At 43.6% G+C, this 26,166-nt stretch overlaps 1 protein-coding gene across 2 annotated transcripts in view; it reads right to left on the bottom strand.

Annotated features, from left to right (window-relative positions):
* Positions 1 to 14,050: 14,050 nt before the first annotated feature.
* TBKBP1 (TBK1 binding protein 1) overlaps positions 14,051 to 26,166 on the bottom strand; it is a 71,268-nt gene continuing 59,152 nt past the window's right edge. For both annotated transcript variants that reach the window (XM_044444654.1, XM_044444655.1), the window contains 3 exons: positions 23,997 to 24,115; positions 22,580 to 23,301; positions 14,051 to 20,800 (listed from right to left, as the gene is read on the bottom strand). In XM_044444654.1, coding sequence (XP_044300589.1) covers positions 20,672 to 20,800; positions 22,580 to 23,301; positions 23,997 to 24,115 — 970 coding nt within the window. In that variant the 3' untranslated portion in view covers positions 14,051 to 20,671. The remainder of the gene's footprint in view (positions 20,801 to 22,579; positions 23,302 to 23,996; positions 24,116 to 26,166) is intronic.

Raw genomic sequence — 26,166 nt, 5'->3', positions numbered from 1 at the left:
AGGGTTGTTGGGAGGGGGGGGGAGGGGAGGGGAGGGGAGTTGAAAGGGAACTTTAAGGCCATTCAGTCCAGCCCCCTGCTGTGCTTCCACATGTGGTCACCCATCCAGCCGCACCTTTCTAGCTTAGCAAAGGTGACTTGACATGCTAGTTCAGTGATAGTTATGCAGGCAGGTAATATCTGGCTTAGCAGAGGATGTTTGCAATCCACTGACTTATGGGTTATGGGCTCAGCATGCTTCTACTGTGCCACTCCTATTGCTATTACTTTATCTTCATATCACACTTTCCTTCTCCAAGTAACCCAGAGTGACTTCCCCCTCCACTCCCTTTTATCCTCACAACAACAACCCTGTGAGGTAAGTTAGGCTAAGCATCAGTGACTGGCCAGAACTCACCCAGTGCGCTCCAAGGCCAGGTGAGGACTAGAACCTGGACCTCCAGAGTCCCAGTCCCGCATTCAGACCCCTTCCTCATGCCACACTAGGATCTCTGTTTATTTGTTTCTGTTCTTTGTATTTTTAGAATTGCTTATATTGGTTATTTTATTGTTCTTTTATTTGTTTTGATTTTTGTGTACCACCCTCTAGAGGGAGAACATTTACCTAGGTATGTATGGTCAAAGAAACAGACAAACAACATGTGGCTGTTGGAGGGTGGCCGTGGAGCTGTGTGATGTTTAGGAAAAGTCCTAGAGCCTTTTCTGTATGTGATCTCGGTATGATTCGTGATAATTAGGGCTTCTGTGTTGCATGAAATAATTCTTTGTTTTATAGCTTATTGGGTGGACACCTACAACAGAAGGGATTTTTCCCTCTCACAACACAACTAAAACCTACTGCCTGCACATCCGGTGGCTGTAAATATCACAGCTGCAACTACTGGGTGGAAAATTGGCACCCCAAATTTGTGGAAGAGCTTGAGGGAAGTGGGGAAAAGTCAGCTCTACCAACGGAATGGTGTACATGTAGACCAACGCTCTGTGGTTCTCTTGGCACTTCAACTCCCATCTGTCCCAGCCAGCATGGCCAATAGTCAGGAATGCTGAGAACTGTTGTCCAGAACATCTGGAGAAAGTCAGTGTAGACCATGCAGCAGTTAATTGAGGAGAGGGGCCAGGGTTGCACACCCTGTGCGATTATGACACCCTGAAACTCTTTTCTCCTTGATCCCAAATGTTTACAGGCTGGCTGTGATCATCCTAGTGTGACAGAGAGTCCTTCTGCATAATCTCAGAAGCAAGCTTCCTTTTTTAATTATTATTTCACACATTCCATAGGCTGGCTCTGAACCAAAAAAAGCAGAGGCTCTTTGGCTCCTTCCGTATAAGCCCTGGTACACAAAGGAAGCCCAGAGGCCACATGAAGGTTGACAGTCACATGCTTTCCTTCGCTGTATCAGGAAACCAAAACAACAAAAAATTCTGTCTCCACTCATCTCCTGCCCCAAACAGATGTAAAACAGCAGCACCAGGTCTGTGTTCTAGATACTACTGTTCCTATTATTTCTCTAGCACAAAACGTGAGCACATGGCAGCCTTTGTTGCCATAAGGCAGGGGGCATTTACAGGCTGAAGAATGTGCCTGGAAAGGGGCGATTCAGTCAACTTCTCTCGTGTGTTAAAAGATGCCAGTGTGTGCCTAGGGGCCACCACTACCTCACAACTGTGTGGTGGGCAAGTATGGGAGGGAGTTCTGCATGCACACATGCAGAGCTCCTTGAACGGGTGGGCTATTTGCATCTGTTTAGGGGAGGGTTACTCGTGCAACCCTGAGAATCCCCTCACGTTTTTTGGAAGCACTTGCCGAGTTTCTGCCTAGCACAAAAACATCCATGGAGAGTGGAAGGCAGCAACCATAGCTCTATTGCAAATTGTGAGTTTGTATCAGCTAAACATTAGAGTGAGGATGAGGATGTGAGTTCCAGCTAAACATTAGAATATTGTCAACAGGATGCATGTTGCCCCCCCCCACCCTCTTCCTCCTCCTCCTCCTCCTTGATAGTCTTAGTGAACCTGCTTGAGTCATAGGCCATGCCCTCACTGGAAACCTTTGCCCAGGCAAGTGAGGAGTGAGTAATTTCAAGTCAAACTGCAATACCAGCAGTGGCGTTGAAGTATTATCATGTGATTTAGAAAAATGCAAGTGCCTTCTTTAGAATAGGCTTCACTGAGTGGGAGTGATCCACCAAGCCAAACACAACTTCGCTCCCACCTTTGTGGCCTGCCAGATGATTGACAAGCCTCATGTTTGGGGAGGTCTTCATTGTGAGATCCATTTGCTGAGGGACCCCTGGTGGGTTTACCAGGTGCGGGGTGGTGACAGCAGCACTGCCCTCATCAGGGCCCGGTGGCCACTGCTTTCGTATTCCACAGACCTCCCAACACAGCACTGGCAAGTATCTGGTGCAACACCATCTTGGATGCCATCATTTTTAGAAGTTCCAGAAGGAGCTCCAGGGGAGCAGCACCTGGCCTAGAGCCTCAACAACACCTGAGTTTATGACTGGCATAAACTATAAGTTTGGGTTTACACTGCAGAGAAAAACATACTTTTCGACAGGGAATATTCTCGGAGAACCCTCTCATAAAAGTAGGAAATACTGCTATTACAAATTGATAACAATGTGGAACGTATTTTGGAGGACTTGTTTATTTTTTTAAACAATAATATTTTTTGTTAAACAATAATTGTTTTTAAGAGTATTGTGATGCCACATCATTCCTAGTCCCACAGTGGATGCCGCCTCTTCTCTTCTGACAAGTCACACTTGTTCTTTCACACACATTCTGGTCTGGAAACCTAACCCTAAACACACATCCGTGCATAATCACTTTAGAATTATTCTAAAGTGTTTCTCATTGTGGACTCTAGCCTCAAAATGCAGAGGGTTTTTTCTGGCAAGGGTGTATTGCCACAGTCTCTGAAAAGCCTGGGTTATCTCTGACCAGAGCTTTGTGTGGGCTTTCTTTTTTGCTCTGCAAACCCCAGTAAAAACTTCAGAATCAAGTTGGGCAAAGGACAGGGGGAGGAGCTGTGAATGGGACTAAGAGTGGAAACAAAATTTATTTTGTGCTGTGAGCCGCCCCGAGGCTTTGGCAAGGGGCGGCATAGAAATGTTTTAATAAAATAAATAAATAAATAAATAAATAAACTCTCAAGAAGGAAAATTGAGAGGCAAACTATGTTATCCACAGATGCACCTAGCCAACCTTCCTTTATTTTTTATTTTTTCTAAAGCAACCTTAACAGGCTGGAATTTTGAATAGGATAATGGGATGAGGACAGCCTGCTTAACCCTCCCCACAGCTGTTTTTGAACTTAAAACCACCTGGGTTCTGAGTATGTGTTTATCTGTAAGGATATGTTGTCACCCCTCACCAAATCTTGATAAACTAGGGCTCTGGGCAGGCAAAGCCTTTTCTGGCAGAGGCATCTGTGACTTTGACAGGAAGAGGCAGTGCAGTGTAGTGGTGAGGGTATTGGATTGGGATTCTGGCAATTCGGTCATGGAGCTCATGGGGTGGCTTTGAGAGGAGAGGAGGATTCTATAAACCAGCAGAATGTAAATATAATAAATAAAATGAGCAATCAAATGCATGCATGCCACTGTCGCTTTCAGAGGTGACGTTCTCCATCAAAGAGAATATGAACCTCTGTCAGGAAAAGGAACTGGCAGCCCTAATTGGGCTTGGTTTTTTAAATGGAAAAATGTTGGGATCCAAGCCTGCCTGAAACCAAGACTCTCTGGCCTAGAAGGCCTTTGCTCTCATCTAACCACGGATACCTGCTGCCTGAGGCAAAGAACAAGATAATGCCCTCCCCACCTGGCCCGGCATCTGAATCTTACTTCAACCCTGGTAACAAAGTCACACCCTGCAGTACACATGCGTGCAGCCCGTCAGCTCAGGGTGTTGCGAGCACATTTTCCTCCCTCCACACTTTCAAGGCAACAGACCATTCCTTTGCAAAAGCTCTTTATTCACCACCCAGTAAAGGCAACCCACGCATAATGTATCCCTGTTTAAACCCAATCTAAACAAGCACTTCCAGAAACCCTCCTTTTGAGCACGTCTGGGCCTGATCCCTTCTGAAGGACTCATTCGGAAGCGAGCCCACCTCCTGTCTATACACCAGTCTTGTTGGCATTCCTTCCTTTCCTGAATCCATGTAAAGGGGTCAAGAGTCAGCCCAGATTCATCTGACTCTGAGGACCCCTCTCCCAAACCCTGAGCATCTTGGCTCTTTTCAAAGCCTGTCTGAGCATTTGGGGAGAGTAGCCTTGGAATAAGTGGTGCATCTATCATCTCAAAGTCTTGAACCACATGTTTCAGGGCTCCCTCTACCTGCTCTCCTTCACCCTCTGTCTCAGAATCCAGATTGACGCAACCTGGGAGTTCACACCAAGAGCAGCTGCCACCCTCATTCCCAACACAAGGGCCTTTAGTAGGCCCTGTGCCCCATCTGCTGCCGGGGTGTCTGCTTCACAATGTCCAATGGCAGAGGCACCCCACATTCACCTCAAGAAGCTATGGAAGGGTCTGTTGGAGTTGTTCAGCAACTGCGGAAAGTCACTCTGGATATGATCAGAACTGCTCTTCCTTGTCATTGTAGGGAGCGAGAAAGATATCTGCTTTGTGCGCACATTCCCAGGCCCCTCTCCTCCTCCTCCTGATTCTTCTTCTGAAGACCAGCCAGCAGCCCTTGAGAATGGGCAACCAAAGCTGCTATCTTTCACACTCCCAACAGTCATAGTCATCATTGATTATAGTTTGTCCCCTCCAGCTACCTGAAGTTGGTTTGAAAGTGGGATTGTGGTTGCTTGTGCTGCACACCCATTCATCTAGGGCAAGATGGTTTGACAGTTTTCTAAATTCAGAAATTAAGCTAGCCTATTTGACCAGATGGAACAATGGAACAAAAGGTTTGAATGTGTGTGTGCGTGTGTAGATATAGTGATATATATGTACTATGGGAAGTGAAACCTCTCTCAAATCATGCTTAAACACTATTATCTGCCTCCAACCTCAAATGCCCCAGCTGAGATTAAATGCTGTTTCACACATTATGTGGTAGGAGCTCAAGTTTGCTACCAGATCTCCATTTAACAGGAAGCTGTGGCCAACCCTTAATTCTGATGAGAGTTGCAGTTTGATATTGTACATATTTGTAACAATATTCATGTTTTATACTTTTAAGTGTACATATTAAAGATCTTGGGTATGGCCAAGCCAAGTTAAGCACTTTTAAGTCCCTTTGATTTTAATGAGAGAACTAAATGCCTATTCAAACCTCTCCCACTGAAATCAATAAGATGTAAAAGTGTTTACCTATAACAGAACTGTGTACTTTGTATGTACACCAAAAATAGGATCTGGAAAGTGCCCTTTAATTGAGGTGAGTTCAGAATCCAGACTGGTAGTTTTTTTTCTAAGAGAAGTACAAATGCTTGCACAGTTGGTTCAGACTGCAAAGGGAGTGTGTTGTTTTTGCTGCAACACAACTGAATGGTGCACTGCAAGTCATGGAGGCACTACAAATCGTTAACTGCTTTTCTTCCTTTTTCTCCTTTATTAGATATCCTGCGAGGAGAGAAAAAGACAGAGGAAGTAGAGGAGTATCGCAGAAGGGTTATGAGTCAAAAATTGTCGTACGGGCACCTGGTAAACTTGTGTGAATGAGGCAGAACAATGGCACTGCAAAAGCCTTGTCTTCAAGGATGCCAAGAATCTTGCAGTATCAAGATTCTGCTTAAAACATTTAATGTTTAATACATTTATTATAGCATAAGATTTTGGATGAGTTGTAATACAGTAGTTATGTCTTTTTGGTGCCAGGAGGCACTTTGCTGTTTTTATGTGGAGTGTCACTCTTCCCAGTCATGCTCTCACCCCTCTTTATTCATTACTAGAGCCTTTCTTGTTCTGATTTATGCCATTTCACAGTCATACCAAAATACTCTGCATGTCTATTCAGAAGCAAGTGTCATTAGGTTCAGCAAAATTCAGCTGGGTAGCGTGCAAGATAATGATGCATTCATTTTTCCTGCTAATAATATGCTACTTTGGCTTATTGCAAAGTGTTAGGTGTGGACTGGAGAGACCTGAGATAAGATTCTTGTTCAAAGTGAAGTGTTGCAGTTTCTCAAACTCAGTTTTTGCATGGCTAAAATAGATCAGTGCACATATATTGATTGCCCTGAGCTTGAGGAAGGTAGTTTTTTTCTAACAGACATGAAACAAGTATACTTTATAATGTCCCTCTTTCACATAAACATGCTATTGATTGAAACAAAGTCACAGACACACAAAAATCCAGAATCAGGATGTACTTTTATTAGGACCTAGGGAAATGCCACAAAAGAGAATGCAAGCTTTTGATTTCTCCAGAACTCTGCACCAGGCTAAATCAGGGCAGTCCAACTTTTCATATCTAGAGGGCCACTTGAGGGCTTTGACAAGAAACCCTGGGGGTTCCAGTAATTCCATTTCCATTTTGTAAATTAAATGTCCTCAATATATTTATTTAACATCATATGCACAATTAATCTAATTGTACAATGATTTTAAGACTAATTGAATGAAAAAGAATGCCATCGTTAGGATCTAGACTCGAGGGAGGGCCACAGAACAAGACCTTGGGGGCTGCATGCAGACTGCGGGCTGCATGTTGGACCGTCCCAGACTAGATGGCATAGAAAGCATGGGTAGGAGAAGAAAAAAAGCTAAATTTTAGGTCACATATGGCTATATTGATGCAGTTGAGATTTAGTCAGATGGAAACTGCAGTTACTCCAGTCCAACATTTATAAATAAGGTGCAAAAAAATAAATAAAAAATAATTGTTAGTGCCAGGAGGAAGAAACATGCATACGCAGGTATGTGCTATAAATTCCCTCCCAGGACTTTGGGCATATCAACACTATGGACCAACTGGCTTAAAAGTACTTCCCTTTCCCCACCCAAGGAACCCTGGGAATTGTAGTTCCATGAGGTGAGACTAGGGTCCTCAACACCTTACTAGACCCCAATTCCTAGGATTCCCCAGAAGTTAAGGAGCAGTAACCCTGATACAGTCTCCTGGAACCGGAACTAGAGCATCAGAGAGTGCTGCTGTAGATATTCCTTGAGTTTAAAGAAAGTTCAGGGGGTCAGACTCGAACTCCAGTCCAGCTCTCTTCCAACCTCTGCAAAAGCTGCTGCAGCTGTGCAGCCAATTCTGAAGTAACAAATGAATCTGCCTAGCTCCAGATAGCCCTGAAATGCTTCAACTCCTTCTCAAGAAGGAGTCCTCATTTGAGTCAAATTGGGTCAGACACATTTTGCAACAATAAGAGAAGTTGAACAGCCATGTCTTTGCAAAGGAGAGTGAGGAAGAGGTGTCACCTTCTCAAACCCAAAGAAGGAAGAGCTTATTAACACCTTCCCCACATTCTTCATAATGAAACAGGCCTCTGCACTGTGTGGGTTTGGGTGGTATGTTTCTCCCCCACAATGAGCACAAAGTATCAGCCACTAATTAAGTTCTAATTATCCTAGGCACATTGATTTCTATTAACACGTCTGATTCACAAGCAGGTGTATGATTCCTTAGCTTTAAAGAAGACTTCATTAGCGCTACCCCACACCTGCTTCCGGAAGCATCCAGTTGGGGGAAGCCATCTTGCTAATTTAACTGCAGACTGAGGCATAAACCAGTCAATTCTTTTTATATACTACCCCCCGGACTAGCACAGAAAGTTGATAAAGAGTCAGTTTATTTCAGCCATTTGCAAGAAGGTTATACCTTCAAAATGATCTCTTTTTCATATTTGGAAGTCCTCTTTTACTATATTGGAGTTCTATATAGTCAAATAATCTTGTGAATTCCACCTATCTGGGGAATATTACACACAATATCACACACAACAGCACCACTAAGTATTATTAATAGCTAAATACCTGATGCTATAAGCTTAGAAGGCAAAAATCCCCAGACGCTATGGACCAATGGTAGAAGGACGTGCTTGACTTAGCACTGGGAAAGAGGGTGAAGTTCAATAGAAGAGGCACCCTGGAAACTTACTTTGAAGTCAGCAAAGGCTATTTGGAAGTCTACTAAATATTATCTCCTGAAGCATGACATGCCCTCCCTTAGACATGAGTGCACCTTTTACTTCGTGTGTCTGCATGCATGGAATTTGTGCATTGTGCAACATCAGTACCAGATACAGGGTTTTGAGGGCCTTTGGACAAAAGACCATCTGTAAAACTCACCCCTCAGTGAGCCTACCTCCTCACCACCATGATCACCAGCTGACAATCACTCCTCTTCCTCTTCCTCATCATCGCTAACATGGTTTGCTTGATAGGCAGAGAGCCTCTGCTGTTCTTTTGGACTTCCTCTTATGTCCACTGTTGCCTGGGACATAATGACAGCAGGTGATCAAGCAGGCTGCAGCTCTGGAGGAACAATTCCAGGGGACTTATCAGTGGGTTATGCCCAACCTTGCCTAGCTTTGATACCAGCTGTGACACAATCAATCCTATGCATGCTTCTTGAAAATAAGTCCTGCTGAGTTCACTGGGGCTTACTCCCTTGAAAGTGTGTTCTGGTTTCCAATTGTCCAGGGGCTAAGAAGCTAAACTATGAATGTCACTTCTGCACAAACACATGAGATGCCTCACATCTCTCAGCCTTCCACCCCCACCCTGCCTGTGTGCCATAAGGCTCAGGGTTGTTTTAAGGATTACAAGCAGGCAATGCATGTGAAGCACTTGGAATACTAGAAAGGACTATGAAAATGCTCAGTATGCTGTGTATTGTGCACATTTAGCTGGGACTGACTGAGCTCTGCTAAGCAGAGTGAGGCCTGCCTCTGAGTAGAAATGCAGAGGTGTGCACTATTAGAACATATGCTCGTGAGAGGAAAGGCTGTAAGGGAAACTGCAGCACACATAATGGGAGAGAGAGAGAATTGAGTTAATTTATATATAATTTATAAAGTAAACCTTGTCAATAAAAGTTATTTTAATTCTGGGATAGATATAGCACAAATAGCAAAGCGCCATCTTTAAGTACTTGGTTCAGTGTTTACAATTTTAGCTTTTCTTAGATTCTAGGTACTTCTTTTTAGGTTTAGCTTGGCATTGTGGTCTTGATATTGTTGCTAAATTTAAGATCAGAGAAAACTTCCCTTGTTGATTTCTGTGTGCTTGTTAGGTTAACCAATTACTAGCATGCTTTTAATCCATTCCAGAAATGTAAACATTTATAATAGCCTATGAATCAGCTTTACAAGGAACTACTTCACCAACAAAACCAAACCAAATGTAACCTGCAGACTTTTGAAAAGACATCCATTATTTCAATAATCTTTGCAGCAGCCTTGTAAAGTAGGGCCATGTGAATGAAGCAGGGCCAGAGCTGAGAGATGATGCAAGTTGTGGCCTGGAGGAAGCCACCCGCTCTCAGCCCAACCACCCGCTCTCAGCCTCTTGCTGCCACCCTCCTTCCTCTCTCAAGCGTTCCCCCCGTCAGCATCTTCTATGGAGAGCCACACAGCTGAAGAAGCAGTCTCCCAGGTTGCCAAGCAGCTCACCCAAGTCTCATAAATCCTTGCAAATCCCACAACCATTTCTTCTGGCCATGGGACTCCAGGAGGAGTAACAGAGGGCAGGTGTCGCTCCAGAGAGTCCCATTGGCCACTGACTTGCTGTGGCAAATGCCATGGAGGAAGAACAGGTGGGGGGTTCTCCAGTGGAGGCATGTCCAGGCTGCAGAGCACAAGTCAGCCTTTTGCCTGCTCCATGGCTCATGAATCTCACCCTGCTTCATGAGTGCACTGGCCCTGAGAAAGTTAACGAGAACACTTTCTCTCTCTCTCTTTCTCATATAGCACTAAAACCCTGAGATATCTAGTTAAGCTGAGTGGTAAGAGATCTGGGACAGAGAAAAGACAGCACTGCCGCATAGAGAGCATGCTTAACTTTTGGAACTCACTGCCACAAGACGTTGTGATGTCCACCAATGCAGAACAGCTTTAAAAGAAATTAGACAAACAAATGCATGGAGGACAAAACGCCATGGAGTCACGATGACTACATATTCCAGAATCTGAAGCACTATGCTTATGTATGTCAGTTGCTGGGAAACACAAACAGGATTGTGGGAAGCAGAATGATGGACTGTGGGAGCCTTCAGCAGGGCTCTTCTTGCGCTTTTATTCCTTTTGCCCTGAAAATAAGCCCCTAGGAAACATTTAGACTGGTGACCTGGCAACCTTGATGCCTGAATCAGCCCAATTGTAAATCTGTTTCAGATTTACTATAGTACTTTTCACATGCAAGTAATCTTAGAACACAAATTTCAGTCTGGGGGTAGGGGTGGAAATAAAAAATAGGACAGTAAAAAGGAGAAGCAAAAAAGTTTCAGTTGACCTTAGGAAATTCAGAGGGTAGATAGAAGAAATGGGTCTGCTATTGTGTCAAGGCAATTAGAAATATGCATGACTAGACACAAAGATGTGCTGCATGAATGCCTAGGTAATAGGTTTGCAGGATCAACAGGTTCCACCAAATTGCAGATCAACTGGTGCTTAATCCCTGGATAGGATTAACTGATTAATAAAGTTTATACCTCATCTTTCCACTGCAGTCACAAGTAGCTCCATGGTGGTTTTATGGATGTCAGTTGCTGGCAATCCTTTCTGTTGGGAAAGGCTGGATCCCAAGTGAGTCATGCTTTTTGGCCACTGTCAAATGCTTCTTTTAAAATATAGGCATGAATAAAGGGTTGATATTCTTAAAAGCAATTATGTGTGAACAGTTTTGTAAGAGAGAGAGAGAGAGTTTGCAATCAGATAGCCTGGATGCTTTCCACCTTGAGCAGAACATCTGACTTGCAGTATAAATCCCTGAGTCACACTTCCAGTGAGTTCCTGGGATAATGGAATTTTTATGACAAGATATTTCAGGACCACTATTCATGGTGGGTGTGAAAAGATGTGGAATTCCCCTCTCCTAGACATTCACTAGATAGCAGCCTCCTTGCTGGCCCCCACCCCACCCCACCCCACCTCATCCCTCAAGAATCCATGCTTCCTTCTCTTTAAAGAATGGAAGAATTATCTTTCTGGATCAACCTACTTGTATTCTTCAGGGGTGTTGAATCTCTCTCAGCCTGAGAGCTGAATTCAATTTTGGAGAATCTCTTGGGGACTGCAGTCCAGTGGTGGTGGTGTGAGGACAAAGGAAAAGAGCGTGAGGCCAGAGGAAACAAAAATGGCAGCCTATTTTAGCTTAAAGCTCTTGCGGCCTTATGCAAAGCATTTCAACCTTTTAGAATGGGGGGAAATGGCACACAGTCAGGAAACTGTCAAACCATCAGCGGCTGGAGTAAAGAGGAAGGGGCCAAAGGAAGGGATGTGGCCTTCTGTGGAATCCTGAAGAGCCAGCCTGGGATCCCAGATTTGGTCCACGTGGCTGAGGTGCAAAATCTAATTCAGCAGGAAGCAAGCCAGATGAGTCACATGGAACTGAAAACTTTGCCTTGTCATTTGTCCCCGGGTTCTGGGGTTGCTGTATACTGCTGCTGAAGATGAAGGCTCCATATAGCTGTCAAAGCCACATCCCTGGATGCATTCATCCTCCTTGAATTTGGTTGCAAGTCAGGTCCCATGAAACACAATGGGACTTGTGTTCTGAGTGTGCATAGAACTGATTGTTTGGTCTCACTCCTATGCATATATTCACTGGAATTAAGTCCCATTCAACTGAGCAGGGCTTACTTCTGAATAGACTTACCCAGGACTATGCTGCATTCATTTTCCTATTTTATCTCTTGCGTAACAACTATTTAAAGAAGTGATCCATCCTTCCTAATGTCTCCCTAAGCAGGAAGTGGCCCTTCGCAGACTCAGGGCCAGCAAAACAAAGAACATTTTCACAAGATGTGTATCTTTATGCAATTCTGTAAGTTGATCCCACAGTGAATGAAGTTCGTGCACATGTTTTAAAATTTGTTGCCAGTCTCTTTTCGTGGCGTGACTCTTAATACTGGCTTTTGGATCTTCAGATCTGGTCCCCTCACATCCCAATTCAGTATTCTCGAGGTTCCACAGAGAGCCATGCCATCTTTTACTGGCCAGACTTCCTTCTCTGTGACCACAGATAATTTGGTTTTTTCCCAAACTTGGCATGTTTTCCCCTGCTTCCCGGTCTAAACAGTCAAAATGCTTCTTCTACTCCTTGCCTAATGGCAGTCTGGGCTTTGAGCTGAAATATACTGGTATTGTTGATATTTTGCCCCTACCCCTTCTAGAAGCCTCTGGCTCCACACACTGATAAGTGGGCCTCAGGAGCATCTTTAGTGTGGAATTTGGCCCTTCAATACCCCTGGTTTAAAGGGTGGGGGGGATCTCCAACTCGCCAATGTTTTTAAAAAAACTTTTTCTGAACAAAGCTTGAAACTAAGGAGGAAGGTTTGTGGGTATGCTTACTATTAACTTCCTAAACTTCCGAAAAGTGCTTGTTGATGAGGCCCCATTTTGTATTTAAACACTGTTGCCTTGGAGCTCAAAAACCAAATAGGCCATCGCATTCCCCCAAAGCATTTCAGTCTTCTCTCCAGAGGGGTCTTGCCCTGAGTCAAGATGAGCCCTCGTTAGCAGTGGATCTGCTGTGCTATCGATAACAGCAGCAGAATGGGAGACAACCAGATCTGGGCAATGGGGCCATAATCCTGGAGCCAAAAATCATTTTAGAGGCCCTTTTCCAGGTGCCAAATGAGGCGGGTGGCTATTAAGGGGATGCTTGCCCGATACCTACCTTTGGACACCAAGTGGAGACCCTTTTGTTTTCACAGTCATGGGCAAAAAATCCCATACAGCAGCTAGGAGACCAAAGGATTGTTTGCATCCCCAGCTCCAAGGTCAGACAATCACTCCAACCTCACATTGAGGACCCACACTGATGTTGCCCTCCCCCCTTCATAGTTGCCACAAAAAGAAGCTTCTTCTCCAATGTTGCAAAAGCAACCTCTGTGAAGGGCTATGTCCCAGGGTGTGGAAACTGGCACTGCCAAGCTATGCCGTATCTCAGTATTGCTTCAACCTCTTTTCCTCCTTCTCCAAATCACTACACTTAGCCAAAATCAGCTGTCTAGTTGTTTTGCAGAGTGGGAGTCATGGAGGTGACCTCTACACCTTTCCAACTACGTACAAGATGCCCATATCCTCCAAGTTCAGAGGGATACAGGCCTCCCCACAGAATTACACCCTTAGCTTTTAAAACTGGCATCAGTACATTTTAGGTCTTTGTACTGCTGCTGGTTTTTACTCTGGTTTTTACATTGGTTTTATCCTATTTTAAACCTAAGGTAGTTATACTGTTTTACTATGTTTGTGTTTTAATGTTTTACTATATCACTGTTTATTGTTTCAAGTTTTGCTTTGTGTACAACATAAAAATGTGGTAAATATATTCACTTGGGCATTTCTTTCTTCTGTACAAGTCACATACTGAAGTGAAGAGGATGCCCATACATTCTTATGTGACTGCTCTGCATTTCACAGGAGAACTTGCAAGTGGATTGTGACCCTGCTTAGGTAGTACGAAGGGGGTGCCATATGGATTTTCCACCTCAGGCAGTAACATATGTGGGCTTGTGCTGTTGCAGACTTTAAGACGAATTAGATTATTCCAATTCATAACATAATTAGATTAACATAAAGATGGTACACCTAAAAGGCCATCTTCCACAAAAACCTGTCAGACAATTCATGGGTGAAGTAACAAATCATGAATAACATAAAGCACAGTTTGACAATACAGACAGACACAGCTAGTGCCACAATCTGAGACTAGCTATAAACCATTTGTCCTTGCAGCTACACACAGCACCCCAATGAGGATCAACATTCAGTATGGAGGTGAAGCATGTTGCCCAGGGATTCTGGGCCTGCTTAACAGGTACAGTTTTCCTCAGCATGAAGGGTCAGCATTGTTCTAAACACTGCTAACAACATTAGAAAACAAGTTGCCACTTGCCCAAGAAATGAAGATACAAATGAAAATGTCCATCCATTGGCAACTTTTATTGGAGTTATTCTGTTTCACATAGCACAGAATCTCTTCAGAAGAAAAACACACATCAAAGAAACGAATCAGGACATGACAAACAGACCAGACGCTCTCCCAAGGGTCCTCAGCCAGATAGCTAAGAAGGCCTTTTTTTGCTTCTTCATAGTAGAGTCAAGCAAACTAGAGAGAAGGGGGTTAGAGCAAAGATGTCGATTTTCTCACTAACAAATAACGCAATGAACAATTAATTTTCAAGGTGCACCAAATATCTTCACTTTTGTGGAACATTCATTCCCCACAACTTTGTGGGCAGGGGAAGGTATTTGGTGACTTTCTAGAGGGCAGATGAATTTAAAGAATGTTCATGGGTCCTACATTTTTAAAGATGGGGGGCCCAAGGTTTTTCTTCTTTTTTGAACCAACAAAAGAAGTATTTCTGATGCCTTGAGCAACAGCTTGGTTGCTCCTGGCTATGGTGCATTCCTGGGGCATTCTGCAGGTAGAGCTCTTCAAATCTAGTTCTTTAAATTTGTCTGCCTCTGAACATAAATACTATCTTTGGGGTATTTTTTGCCACCAAAACTTAAAAAATTTAGCCCAGTATTAGTTTTTTAAAAGAAAAATTAGTGGTCAGAAGAAAGGGGTGATTGTACAGAAAAAGGGACAGCAATCAAGGAATCTGTTCACAAAAGCATTTAACATGTGATAGATATTCCTTAATGCACTTATCCACTTTATTCATTTTGTAAGCAGCACTATAAATAGTGGCAAATGATGGACTACTCTAAATCTTTCAAAGACATTTGTAATGGAGGTTCTAATCTATCTGAGCCATTGTGAAAATCTTTTGTGTTAGCTAATAATGGCATAAAAGACATAAAATAGAGAACTGGAAGTGCACTCCCATAAGCATGCATTGTAAGAATGTGGAACAAGTCACCCCGACTTTAACCATGCTGATTGTGAGAACAAGAAAGTGTACAACATGTTAAGTGTCAATGTATTACGACAACCTGAAAATGTAAGTTCAATAGTTCTACTGAACATAAAGAGCAGCCCTGCTAGTTCAGACCCAAAATTCCAACTAGTCCAATATCCTTTTTTTGATAATGGCCAGCCAAATATTTCTAGGAAACTTTCAAGCAGGACTTCAAGGCAACTGCCCCCCAACCCATTCCCCCCTCCCCAAAACTCGTGTTTAATGGCATCCTGCCTCAGAAAACATGTGCCTTTTAGCTATCATGGCTAATACCCATCAATAGACCCTGTACCGACTTACGGTATCAACAGTAAGAACAGGACCAGCTTATTTTAGTGCATGTGAATGGTTTTTGTACCCCTGAGCAATATACTCTGGAGTCTATGATTTATGGTTGTAGGAATACAATCCCTTTCTATGAATTCATAATTGCCCACAGGATCTGAGCCACTGGTGGTTCTATAATTTTTTGGTGGAATGTATGTGTTAACTAAACTTACAAGGAGGGGCCAGGGCTTAAAATGGTGACAAAGCTGCAACATCTATCCATGTCATCCTGATATTTATATTCTGAGAAATATCTTTTTCAGGTGACTGAGGAAAGATGATGCTGATAGACGCCATGAGAATGAATATACTTCGACCTTGCCTAAGGCTACTTAATGAGTTCATTCAAGGCAAAGCCACGGCCTGGCTGCTCAGCCACCATGCTACATGGCTCCAGTGGGTGCGAAGGATCTTGGCAGAGGCAACATGCTTTCACTGCCAGTGCTTCCCCATCATTTCCCGTTACTCCTTGAGGTTTGGGGTTTGTTTGGTTTGTCAAAGATCGTGAGGCTTCAGGGTAAGGGGGGGAATCTGGATAATATTGGAGCCCTTAGGATATGGTAGGCTACAGATTTTTAAAAAATGAAATCATAAAAAGAATTCCTTTCCATTACTCAATTCCCTCGATCCCCAACATTTTTTTTTTTTTTGCTTGTTATCATACCTGCTTCTCATCATCTCTGAGGTAGATTTCACAAAGAGAAATGGAAGAAAGGTGATGAGTTGGAAGAGATGCATTTTCAGCCCTGTTTCAAAGAATTTGGCTTGCTTTCCCATCAGAAAATCCCCTAATAATTAGTTAACTAATGTGACATGTGGATGGAGTTTTTCCGTGGCTAATTTTCTAAGATGATGTTAGGGAAGATTTGGGCAAGATGGCTGTCAAGTGGAGGCCTCTTCAAATAGCTCTACTTAGTGAGCTGGCCGTGCATATGCAGAGACCTACTGCATTTCCCATACTCTCTACTTTTGATTTGGGACCATTTGCAGAGGGGTTGCGAAAATGGCTCAACTTTTGCAGTAAGCCTCTACATACAACTAATCTACACTGTGAGGATAACTTAGTAGCATAGCATTAAAGTACACCACTCGATGTGGCAACTGTGAGATGTATAACAGCCCTTCATTATAGAAGTTATGGGTGAATAACACGAAATGGGGCAGGGGAGGGGCTTAATCTGCTGTGAGGTAAACCAAAGGAATTGCTTTATGCTGATTTGGTGCTCCATTAAAGGGCAGCAGAGTGGGAGAAAGGCAAACCATATACAACAAGGAATTCTCCTGTTCTCAATTAATCACAATAACTGGGAGATGCACCCCTAAGTTCTGTTTACAGTTACTTACAATAGAAGCGGAACAGGGTTCAGCTGCTGAACTTGGGTTCTGAGGAGGCTGCAGGAGAAAGTAGTAGCAGGGAAATGGAGAATAACCTGAAGAACTGTCCAAGGGCTCAGCATACAAGACATCTATCTCTCACTTACCCACTGAGCTTGAACCTTCCAACTGGGACAAGCAGGAAAAGATGGACTACAGACTAAGAATTTGGGTTGCAAGGAGGAAAAGATTGATATCTATGAATTCTAGTCAGTATAAACTTCCTGTTCCTTCTCTTCTACTGCAAGGGTGGTGAAACTTTTGCAGCTCAAGCAAGGAGCTTTCAGGAGCTGCCGTAAACAAGTGGGCCCTCAAATCCAGTACACTGTAGCTTAAGTCTCTTGCTGCTAGTCTCTAAGCATTTCAACCTTTTAGTACAGGGGAGAGGCATTTCAGCCTTTTAGAATGGGGGAAAGTGCACACAAGCCAGGAAACCACCTGTCAATTAGCACTCATAGGAGGTGCATAAGGCCATCTGGGGACCCCGCATGGGCCAGACTGGGACCTCAAGCCTGAGATTTCTCACGGTTTTTGTGCATTCTAAAGGAAGCCAGGCTGGCTTCAGCTTTTCAGGGAAGCCCTTGGCAGCCCTCCTTCGGAATACCCTATAACTGTCCCGAGGCAGAAGGGCAGAAGAATAGCCAGTGAGGGGTTTACAGAGTATACCACCTAAAATAACATCCCAGATCAGTTCCTCACCACCAGAGACCCAGCTGTGTTTTCTGTTGGTGTGCCGAATGGTCAAGGTGAAGAGCCTAGTTTCAAATAAGCACTGGGTGGTGGTTCTGGCTCTCCGCAGGAAGACTCCTTAATATACCCTTCCCCACACCTAGCACCCACTAATGCCTTAGACAGCAATTCTCATTGTCCCCAGCAACATGGTGCTTGGCCGGTGGAAGTTGCAGTCTAAGACAATTGGAGAACAGCAGGTTGGGCCTGCTGCTTAATGGATCTAAGCTAAAGCAAGTATCCAACCTTCTTGGTTCCTGCTGCCAGCCATGCCAACTGGAGTCTTTTTTTAATATGCCATAATCTAGCCTGGTGGCTTCACTCTAAAATTGGCTTTGGATCTCAGAAGGGATCATTTTGAACTTGGTGACTGAACGTATTAGAAACTTTATATATAAGGAGAACAAACAACTTGCGAGGAACAAGGCCTGAGACCAGCTGAGACCCCATAATATCTGGCCTATGTTCAATTTTCATTGGTAGAAGGGGCTGTATTCCTCTTAACAGGGAGAAACTAGAATCTCTGAGACTGGAAATAATTTTTGCCAGGGGAAATACAGCCAGAGAAAGTAGGTGTTAAATATCAGAAGGAAGTAGCAGGTAAAGCTACTACCAGCTACTTTCCCATGTGAAAGTATCCATCTTTCACATGGGAAAGTATCCATCCACCTATCCATCCACTGGTTTTATAGTGATTTGCCATTCCATTTACAAGTTAAATTTACATTTGAGGACAGGAGTCTGCTGCCACTGCATCTAGTTCTACTGTCAGTACAGGCAGGACTCATTAAGGAACAAGCCAATCCAGATGCTCATAACCTCCAAACTCAGAGGTTTACAGGCATCCTATGCAGGGTAATTCTGGCTAAGTGTCATGGCTTGGAACACGATGGGATGAGGCTGATGCACCACTTGAGTACTTCATATGGTAGTGATACTAGTTGCCCTCCCCTCCTCACCCCCCAGAATGCCCCCAAACCCATCTCTGAGGTTACTTTTTCAAGCCAGTTCTTTCCACACCAGCTGCAAGGCTGGTGGTGGGTGAGGAGGAGCTTCAAGCCCAGAGGCCCAGCTAGAAGGTCACAGTGCCTTTTCAACCTCATTGCTGGAGCTCTGAAAAATCCTATGGTCATCTTGATTCTGTGATATGACCACAGGATCACACTGTTAATAATAATTATTATGCTAATAAATGAAATGGAAAATGAACTTTGAATGAAAGAGGGGAAATGTAGTAATTCACATTCTTGAAAAGAGAAACATCACAGTTAAGATAAGGAAGGAAGTGGCATGCTAATAGTTTCAAATCTGAAAAAACAAGACTCTAATTGGTTTACAGGGATAACGGGATTGGAATAAAATAAAAGATCTTTCAGTTCTATGGGATTTTCTACATAGGGCTTCTGCTTCGGCATTCTTTGTGAGATAGAGTCCTCTACACGTTTTTTCAGGGTTTTTCTTTCTCTGGTTTTATGCCCCATGAAATAACCGCTAGGTGGTGCCATGGTACAGCAGGATTGTGCAAATATATGAAGGTTTCATGCCACCTTTCCCAGAAATACCAGACTTTCCTCATTAGGAAAAAAGGCTATGGTGGTTGCAAAGAATTAGAGAAACCCTGGAAAATGACAACATCATGTAAAGTACCCACAGACTGTCGTGAGGAGCCATGAGTGCACAAGGAAGTGCCTCATGTAGAAAGGTTTAAAGTCTCATTTTCTAATTCCAATCTCCTCTTAGTTCCCACATGGATTAGATTGGGATCTACAAGGTCCCATATCTATTTGCCATTTGGCATCCTGAGGTCCTTGGGATAAGGCAGGCTACAAATCTCAACACATACATTTGTTAATAAAGATCTTGGTGATAGGAAGACAGTTGCCTCGAGGAGAAATTCCATGCAGCTTCTTTCTTTTGTTCTTTTTTTCTAAACCAAGCCTTGATGTATGGTCAGGCTGTCTGAAGAGACAGTTCACACAATATGGAGGCACCACACATCCGGAAACAAGAGGTCAACCAGAACGTGCCTGTTGTTTTAGATCAGTATAGCAAAATATATGCTTGATAAGGCCAGAGAATGAGAGAGAGAATATGAAAGAGAAACAGTGAATGTCAGATACTGGAAAGGTGTTAACATTTATGCTGTTGTCCAAACAGTGCCAACATGCTATCAATGCAGGAGAATAATGAGGCAGAATGTAGCGAGTACAATTTTTGCTATATGGGAATTATCTAAAGCAAGGTGAGAAGTTGTTTATGAGAAAGGTGGAAAACAGTCGCCAAAAAGAGAACACAGACAAACACGTGGGGATGGAGCTTTACCCAAGTCAGAGGTCCACAGTTTCTCCAGCAAAACTTGCAAGAAACCAGCACAGAAGAGAGGGGGAGCTCCTGTTCTTTTGTGGGGGAGGGGGGAAGCTTTGTGTGTTATAATGTCCAGTGCAATAATATAAGAATGTCCATGCTACACCTCTGGAAGCTGGTTCTATTTCTCAGCAGCATCATTAAAAGTGGGCTTTTAATGTAAAAGACCAAGATGAAGACACTTGGACCAGCATCTGGAGGCCAAGGCTTTCTATGTCCAATCAATGACCAACCCAAATGCCCTTCTCAGGAGCTGAAAAGGTGGGGAGATTTGACCCACTCAGATACTCCTGTACAAGATGGGGGGAAAATGAAACCATCTGATTTCTTACACCTGAGTGACAGGTGACACCCTCAGACTGGAGTTCATCTGTCCATTCCCCTGCCCTTATCCCAAACACACAATCTTGGGTGATTTCTCACTCATCCTACCCTGAGATCTTCCAGACATACCAAAACTGAACCATGTGGACAAGGCTCCCCAAGAAGGCAATTTCAGTTCTGAGCATTCAGATGAGATGAAAATTGTGCCTTGCTAAGGGTGGTCCAAGGATATTTCTTGCCCCCTCATCCACCTCCATAGCCAGTTCAAGCACTGAAGAAATATTGCAGGCCCTACTCATAATGAGCAGGGAGGAGAGGAAACCCACTTTACAGACCAGACAAAGAGAAGAGGACAAGGGAGAGGCTCTTCACGGTTCAGTCTCCCGGAGACTTGGAGGTATTTTAGAGAGAGCCCCTGTTGCGCCACCACTTTTCATGCAGCATCCAAGGGTTGGGTAGGGCGAAGTGGACAGGTCTCATTTAGGAAGCCAGAAGAGGAAGGACGGTGGTGCAGACCTCAGATCTTACTGTTCTCCAGGTGTGAATCAATGTGTTTTATCAAAGCATCATCTGGGTAACCAATGGGAAAGGCCACCTGGCAGAGAGGGCAGCTTCGGATGTCAGAGTCCACCGTCTCCATCAGCAACTAAGGGATACAGGATTGGTAAAGGAAGCCAAATTAGAGAAAGGTGTCACTTTTTAAAATACCCCCCTGCACCCAATATATATGATCTGTTAATTAAATTAGTATCCTGAAAAGCAAATCCATCAGGCTCAACTTGGCCAGTTGCAAAAATCACTGAATGGATGTAAAAACTGTTTAGTTGCTAAAATGGATTGGCTTCTCTCACAGAAAAGGGGCCACAGTAACAGGGCAGGCACAGGATTAGTCACTTTGAATGGTGCTATTTCATATAATATGGTGGGGGTCCAAAAGTATACTATAGAGGCATTGCTGCCAAATGTAGCAATTACTTGTAAATTTAGATCTAAAAGGTTTAATTTCAAAACAGAATATATGCACTTAAAACATGTTGGGAATAAAAATATTTTGATTATCTGACTGTTACAAAATCAAATTATTTTAATTCTTTATTTTAATTCTTAACTCTTGTTTCAAAGTCATACATAAAACAAAGTAGATGTGTTGGCCATAAGAAAAATGCCAGCATCTATACAGTTTAACATTTATTAGGCCAATTTAAAGATCACAAAAAACATGCTTTTGAGATCTTCAGGTCTGTTCCTCAAACAAAATGTTATTAAAAACAGGTTCCTTGTTTAGTAAAACTTGTCTGATTCACCCAGGTTTTGCACTAAAAGCTGGATTTTATATTTTCAAAAATTGCCTGCTACTTTCTTGTTCCCCCATGATTCTAGGTGCACTGAAAGTAAAACCATCATATCTCTTGGCAGAATACAATACGCATGTCTGCAAACCCTCCGCCTCTGTATCCTCGTAATACTTCAACCCCTTTGGGCATTTGCCTGAAAGAGTGAGAATTAAAGTAGGCAGAGGGTCAGGTACACATTCCCTCACTTGAGGAATAATCCTATGCAAGTTTTGGGGAAAAAAGCTCCAAAAAAGACCTGGCTGAGGCATGCTGGGAGTGGTAGGGTTTTTTCTGATTAAACATACATAGGACTGTACCTTTAATATAAATGATCAAAATATGACCTTAATCCAGGGCTTGCACTATAGTATTCACATGCATATGAACACTCAAGCATACAAGGTAAATAAAAATGGCAGAGCCAGCAAAAGGACAGCATTTTCAAACAGGACCATGTGAAGATGCAGATAACAGGGAATTATAGTATGTCATAAACTCAGACAAGGAGCCAGAATAGCACCACGTCAGGCTATATTTTAAGGGATACTGCAACAATTTTGAAGCAAGCTCTGAAGCCAGGGTGGGGGACAAAGTGGGATATTCATCTAGAAGTCTGAGGGTTGTCTTGTTCAGAGTGAATTTTAATAGCCAGAGTTTAATAGGGACAATTTTAATTTCTTTTTTTATTTAATAGATATTTACCTCATTGGTTTTACAAAACTGTTGCTCAATGTACAGTTACCTGCCCTGAACTTAAAAATAATTCAAAATATGGCTCTCTGGCAAAATCAGCAAGGTTTTGCCTATAGATCATTCCAAGATGGCTGCTTGACCACATAAATATCAGGCCTCAAAAACATCAATCTTTCTCTACCTTGATTCAACCTTTCTTCTCTGACATTAAAATGCTCAGCATCTAAATACTCATTCTAGAATCCTCTGAAAGTCTTGCCAAGTCCTGGCTTGTAAGTCAAGCAAATTTAGGCAATGGAAGAGTATTTGTGCCAATGCCCATAAGTGATGCTGGCCACTGCCTTTGAACTGGGGCGAAGGAGCAACGCAGAATGTACACGGCATTGGATGGTGCTTACATTGATTGAGGGCCAGGACTGGGCATGTTCAGCCCTGCAGTACGAGGCATCAGTCCGGTGCATGGAGGTGTCGGGGATGGGGAACCCTGCACAGAAAGAGGCGCAGCGGATGCCCCCTGCTTCAGGGCTGGGGGGACTTGGGAGGGCCCAGTCGTCTTCATCCGAGGACTGCTTCTCAAAGCGCAAGTGCTCTTCGAAGGCGTCTCTAGCGTAAACCTCGCCGTAGGGACGGTGCTTTGGTAAGGTGGACGCTTCCGGCTGCAGCCAGAGAGAGCGGTTCTGCTGGTACAGAGCCGCATCGCTCACCTCCGAGTAGCTCCGGCGGCCCTGGAAGCTTGCTTTGATGTGGTGGCTCGTGGGTTTGGAGTAGCCCAGATCCATCATGCTCCTCTCACCGCCTGGAGACCTGTGTTGCGAGCTGATGGCTGGAGATGAACAGTTTGGGGCTGGTGAGCAGCGCTGCTGGGCAGGAGATTGGCTGGGTGGTGGGGCTGGGGAACGGCGCTGTGAGACAGGAGACTGGCAGGGAGGTGGGGCCGGGGAACGACGCTGATGTGCGGGCGACTGACAAGGCGGTGCTGGGGAGCGTCTCTGGAGGGCTGGAGACTGGCACTGAGGGACAGGAGGTCTCCCTTGCTGGGCTGGGGAGGTACATTGAGGAGCAGGAGAGCGCCGTTGCTGGGCGGGAGAATGGCGCTGGGAATGGGGAGAATGGCGCTGACCTGGAACGGAGTGGGAGCAAGCAGGAGAAGAATCATACGTTAGAAGGAACAGATCTCTTGAGGCAGCAAGATTCGCAGACACAGACACGAGCACACACAAAGCAACACCTGTCTGTCTTCTACACGTTGCCTGGGCAGGAAAAGAACGCCAAACCCTCTTCACCTGTTCTGTGATATTGAGAGGCTGCTTGAACCCTTATGGCCAGAAAAAGCTGTACTTCCATCTGTAGTTACTTCTATCCTGCTTTAACATGGGCTTATAAGTTGTATGTAGCAAAAGCAACACTGGTTTATGCACTGACTCATTCTCACAGCAGCAGAGGACACGCACTCATTAAAGGGTGGTCTGCTGACATAATAGGTGCAGAGGGCAAAAAGGAGTCTCTGAAATCCTGTGAAGTTTGCTTTGCTCAGGATCAGAATTATCAAATTGATTTGATTAATGAAGAAGGACAGGGTGAAATACGTATATTTAAGAGCAGATTGCACTTCCTTTGGTCTTTTCAGTACGTTTTTCAATTGCCCTACACACATGCACACACGTGTGTGCACGCACACACACAAAGTCCTGTCACACTTTTAAGAAGTGCACATTATCCACAGTCATAACTTTATGCCCAACAGTCAATTTTCCTTTGTACTGCTAACAAATCCTGCATATACCCAGCGTTCTCCATTTCCCTTGTGCCACTCACCACCATTGATGGCCTGCTCTTGCATAAATGTCCGGAGAATCTGGCTTTGGAGGGAACTCAGTTTCCTCAGGTGGCATAACTCCTCGGTCAGCTCTGTGTAGGCAAGAGCCAGGTTTACCCTAACAAAAGAAATGGGGAGAGCCCCAAAAACATATAGGTTGCAGTCTTTGTAATTAGCAGACAGTTGATTAGAAGGGTGAAAAATGAGCTGGTTTAATTCAGAAATTCTACAAGCAGCTGGATTGATGAGGGCAGTGTTTGTCAATCTTGGACTACAACTTTCATACTTTGGGGGCAATGATGGGAGTTGTAGTCTAATTTGGAGAGTACCAGGCTGGGAGGTTGGACCAGGGCAGTTAGGAAGTTCATATTGACTGAATGGCAGTCTATCAGTAATTCTTTTTGTGGGAGGAGAGGGTGGGCTTGTAATAAAATCCATCAGAAGGGAAAGCCATACTGCCTTTCAGTGTGTAACAAGGTTAAAAGAAGCACTGTGAAATGACCTGTCCTTTTCCATATATAAAAGCTCTAAGCCTGTATTTTCATGCAAGTTAGATAAGGCACACTGAAAATACATGAGTGGTTGTGTGGTACCTCTGAAGAATCAAAACAAAAGGATGCTTTTCAACTGTCTTGCCTCACAGGTTTGGAGGTGCAAGCACACTAACTATCATACCACCCCAGAGTAGTAAAAATAGAGCAATAAACAATTATAAAAGATATATTTAATGGTGCTATGCTAAAGTACCATTTTGTTATCTTTTCACGATACTCCAAACCTGGATTGAGGAAGACTTTGCGATACCGTGATTAAAAGTTAGCAAAATATCTAATTTTGTCTAATGGTAGGACTAATTCTTTAGGCTTTTTGAGATGGAATCATGCAACTCCCTGAAATCCAGTCTGCAAGGACCCACAGCTCACTGGCTAAACATCTGTTTTGCTTGCCAAAGACCACCAAGTTCAACCTCCAAAGTTCTAGATAAAACAATCCCAGATAATTGTATTGGGAAAGATCTTTGCCCAGAGTTCTTAGAATACTGCTGCCAGTCACAGCAGCTAAATGGACCACAAGTCTTGCTCAGTCTAGGCAGCAATACCTGACCAAAGAGGTATGATCAAAAAGGTATATTTGTAAGCCACCCAAGAGCTTTGGCTGTTGGATGGTATTGAAAAAAATCAAACATAGAAAGGAATAGAAAAACCAGGAACAGGGTTTACTACTTCATCTGCTGTTTGTGTCAACTAAGTCATTATGTGATTGCTTTGTATACAAACATGACTGGGTTCCATTTATGTGGAAAGAAACCACCCAGACATGGCCCAGACATGTAATTCTTCCAACTGTAGATATGCATGAAGAAAAGAAACAAATTTGATACAGACACAAAATGAGATTTGGGATGCAGTTTGGATAATTTTGACAAACTCATCCTGAGGTCCACCAACTGAAACTAGACAAGAAAATGTGGCTCAGGGTACCAGTTTAGTTACCTACTAGCCTAGGAACCAGTTACTCTATGAACTAGCCTTCCCCAAACTGGTAACATTCAAGCTAATGAGAAAAACTCAAGGATGATCTGCTATGAAAGTCATAGCAACTTCAATCAGATGTGGTGGAAGGCAAACCAAAAACTGAGCAGATCACAAAGGAAAGGCACTAGGGGCTTGGCAAAAAAGGATAGGTTTCCTTCTCTTGTGTTTGGTTTTTTTGGGTTATTTTAAAGACAGCTTCCTGTCTAAATTTTTCGTATCTTTGTCTAATCATTTTCAATTGGTCAATGTTAAAATTCTCAATCCTTATTCCTGAGTTACGCTCAAACCAGAAATGAAGCCATATGATTCAGAGCAGGGCTTCCTGCTCACATTCAGGTATGGCATTGCTAAGAGAAGGATGCAAAAGTCCAGCCCTGTGAACACAATAATGTTAGCACAAAGAGACGATGTGAAACTCTTCCTTCCTTGAGGGGCTGACCCACTGCCCATCAACGCCCTGACAAAATCATCAACTCTCACAAAAGTCTTGCCCTGAACTTCCATGTCACCTTCAAATAACATATTGAGTACGTTTATGAGAATGGAGAACCTGTCTGATGAGGTTACCAAAGGCATGTCACCAGGAGGACATCTTACACTAAGAAAGCCATCGAGTTAAGCTGAATAGCTGTGA

The sequence above is a fragment of the Varanus komodoensis genome, unplaced genomic scaffold (assembly GCF_004798865.1).
Source record: "Varanus komodoensis strain SLA01 unplaced genomic scaffold, ASM479886v1 scaffold45, whole genome shotgun sequence".
NCBI classification, from domain to species: domain Eukaryota; kingdom Metazoa; phylum Chordata; class Lepidosauria; order Squamata; family Varanidae; genus Varanus; species Varanus komodoensis.
The sequence above is the reverse complement of the archived record's forward strand: the minus strand, read 5'-3'. Positions and strand labels throughout refer to the sequence as shown.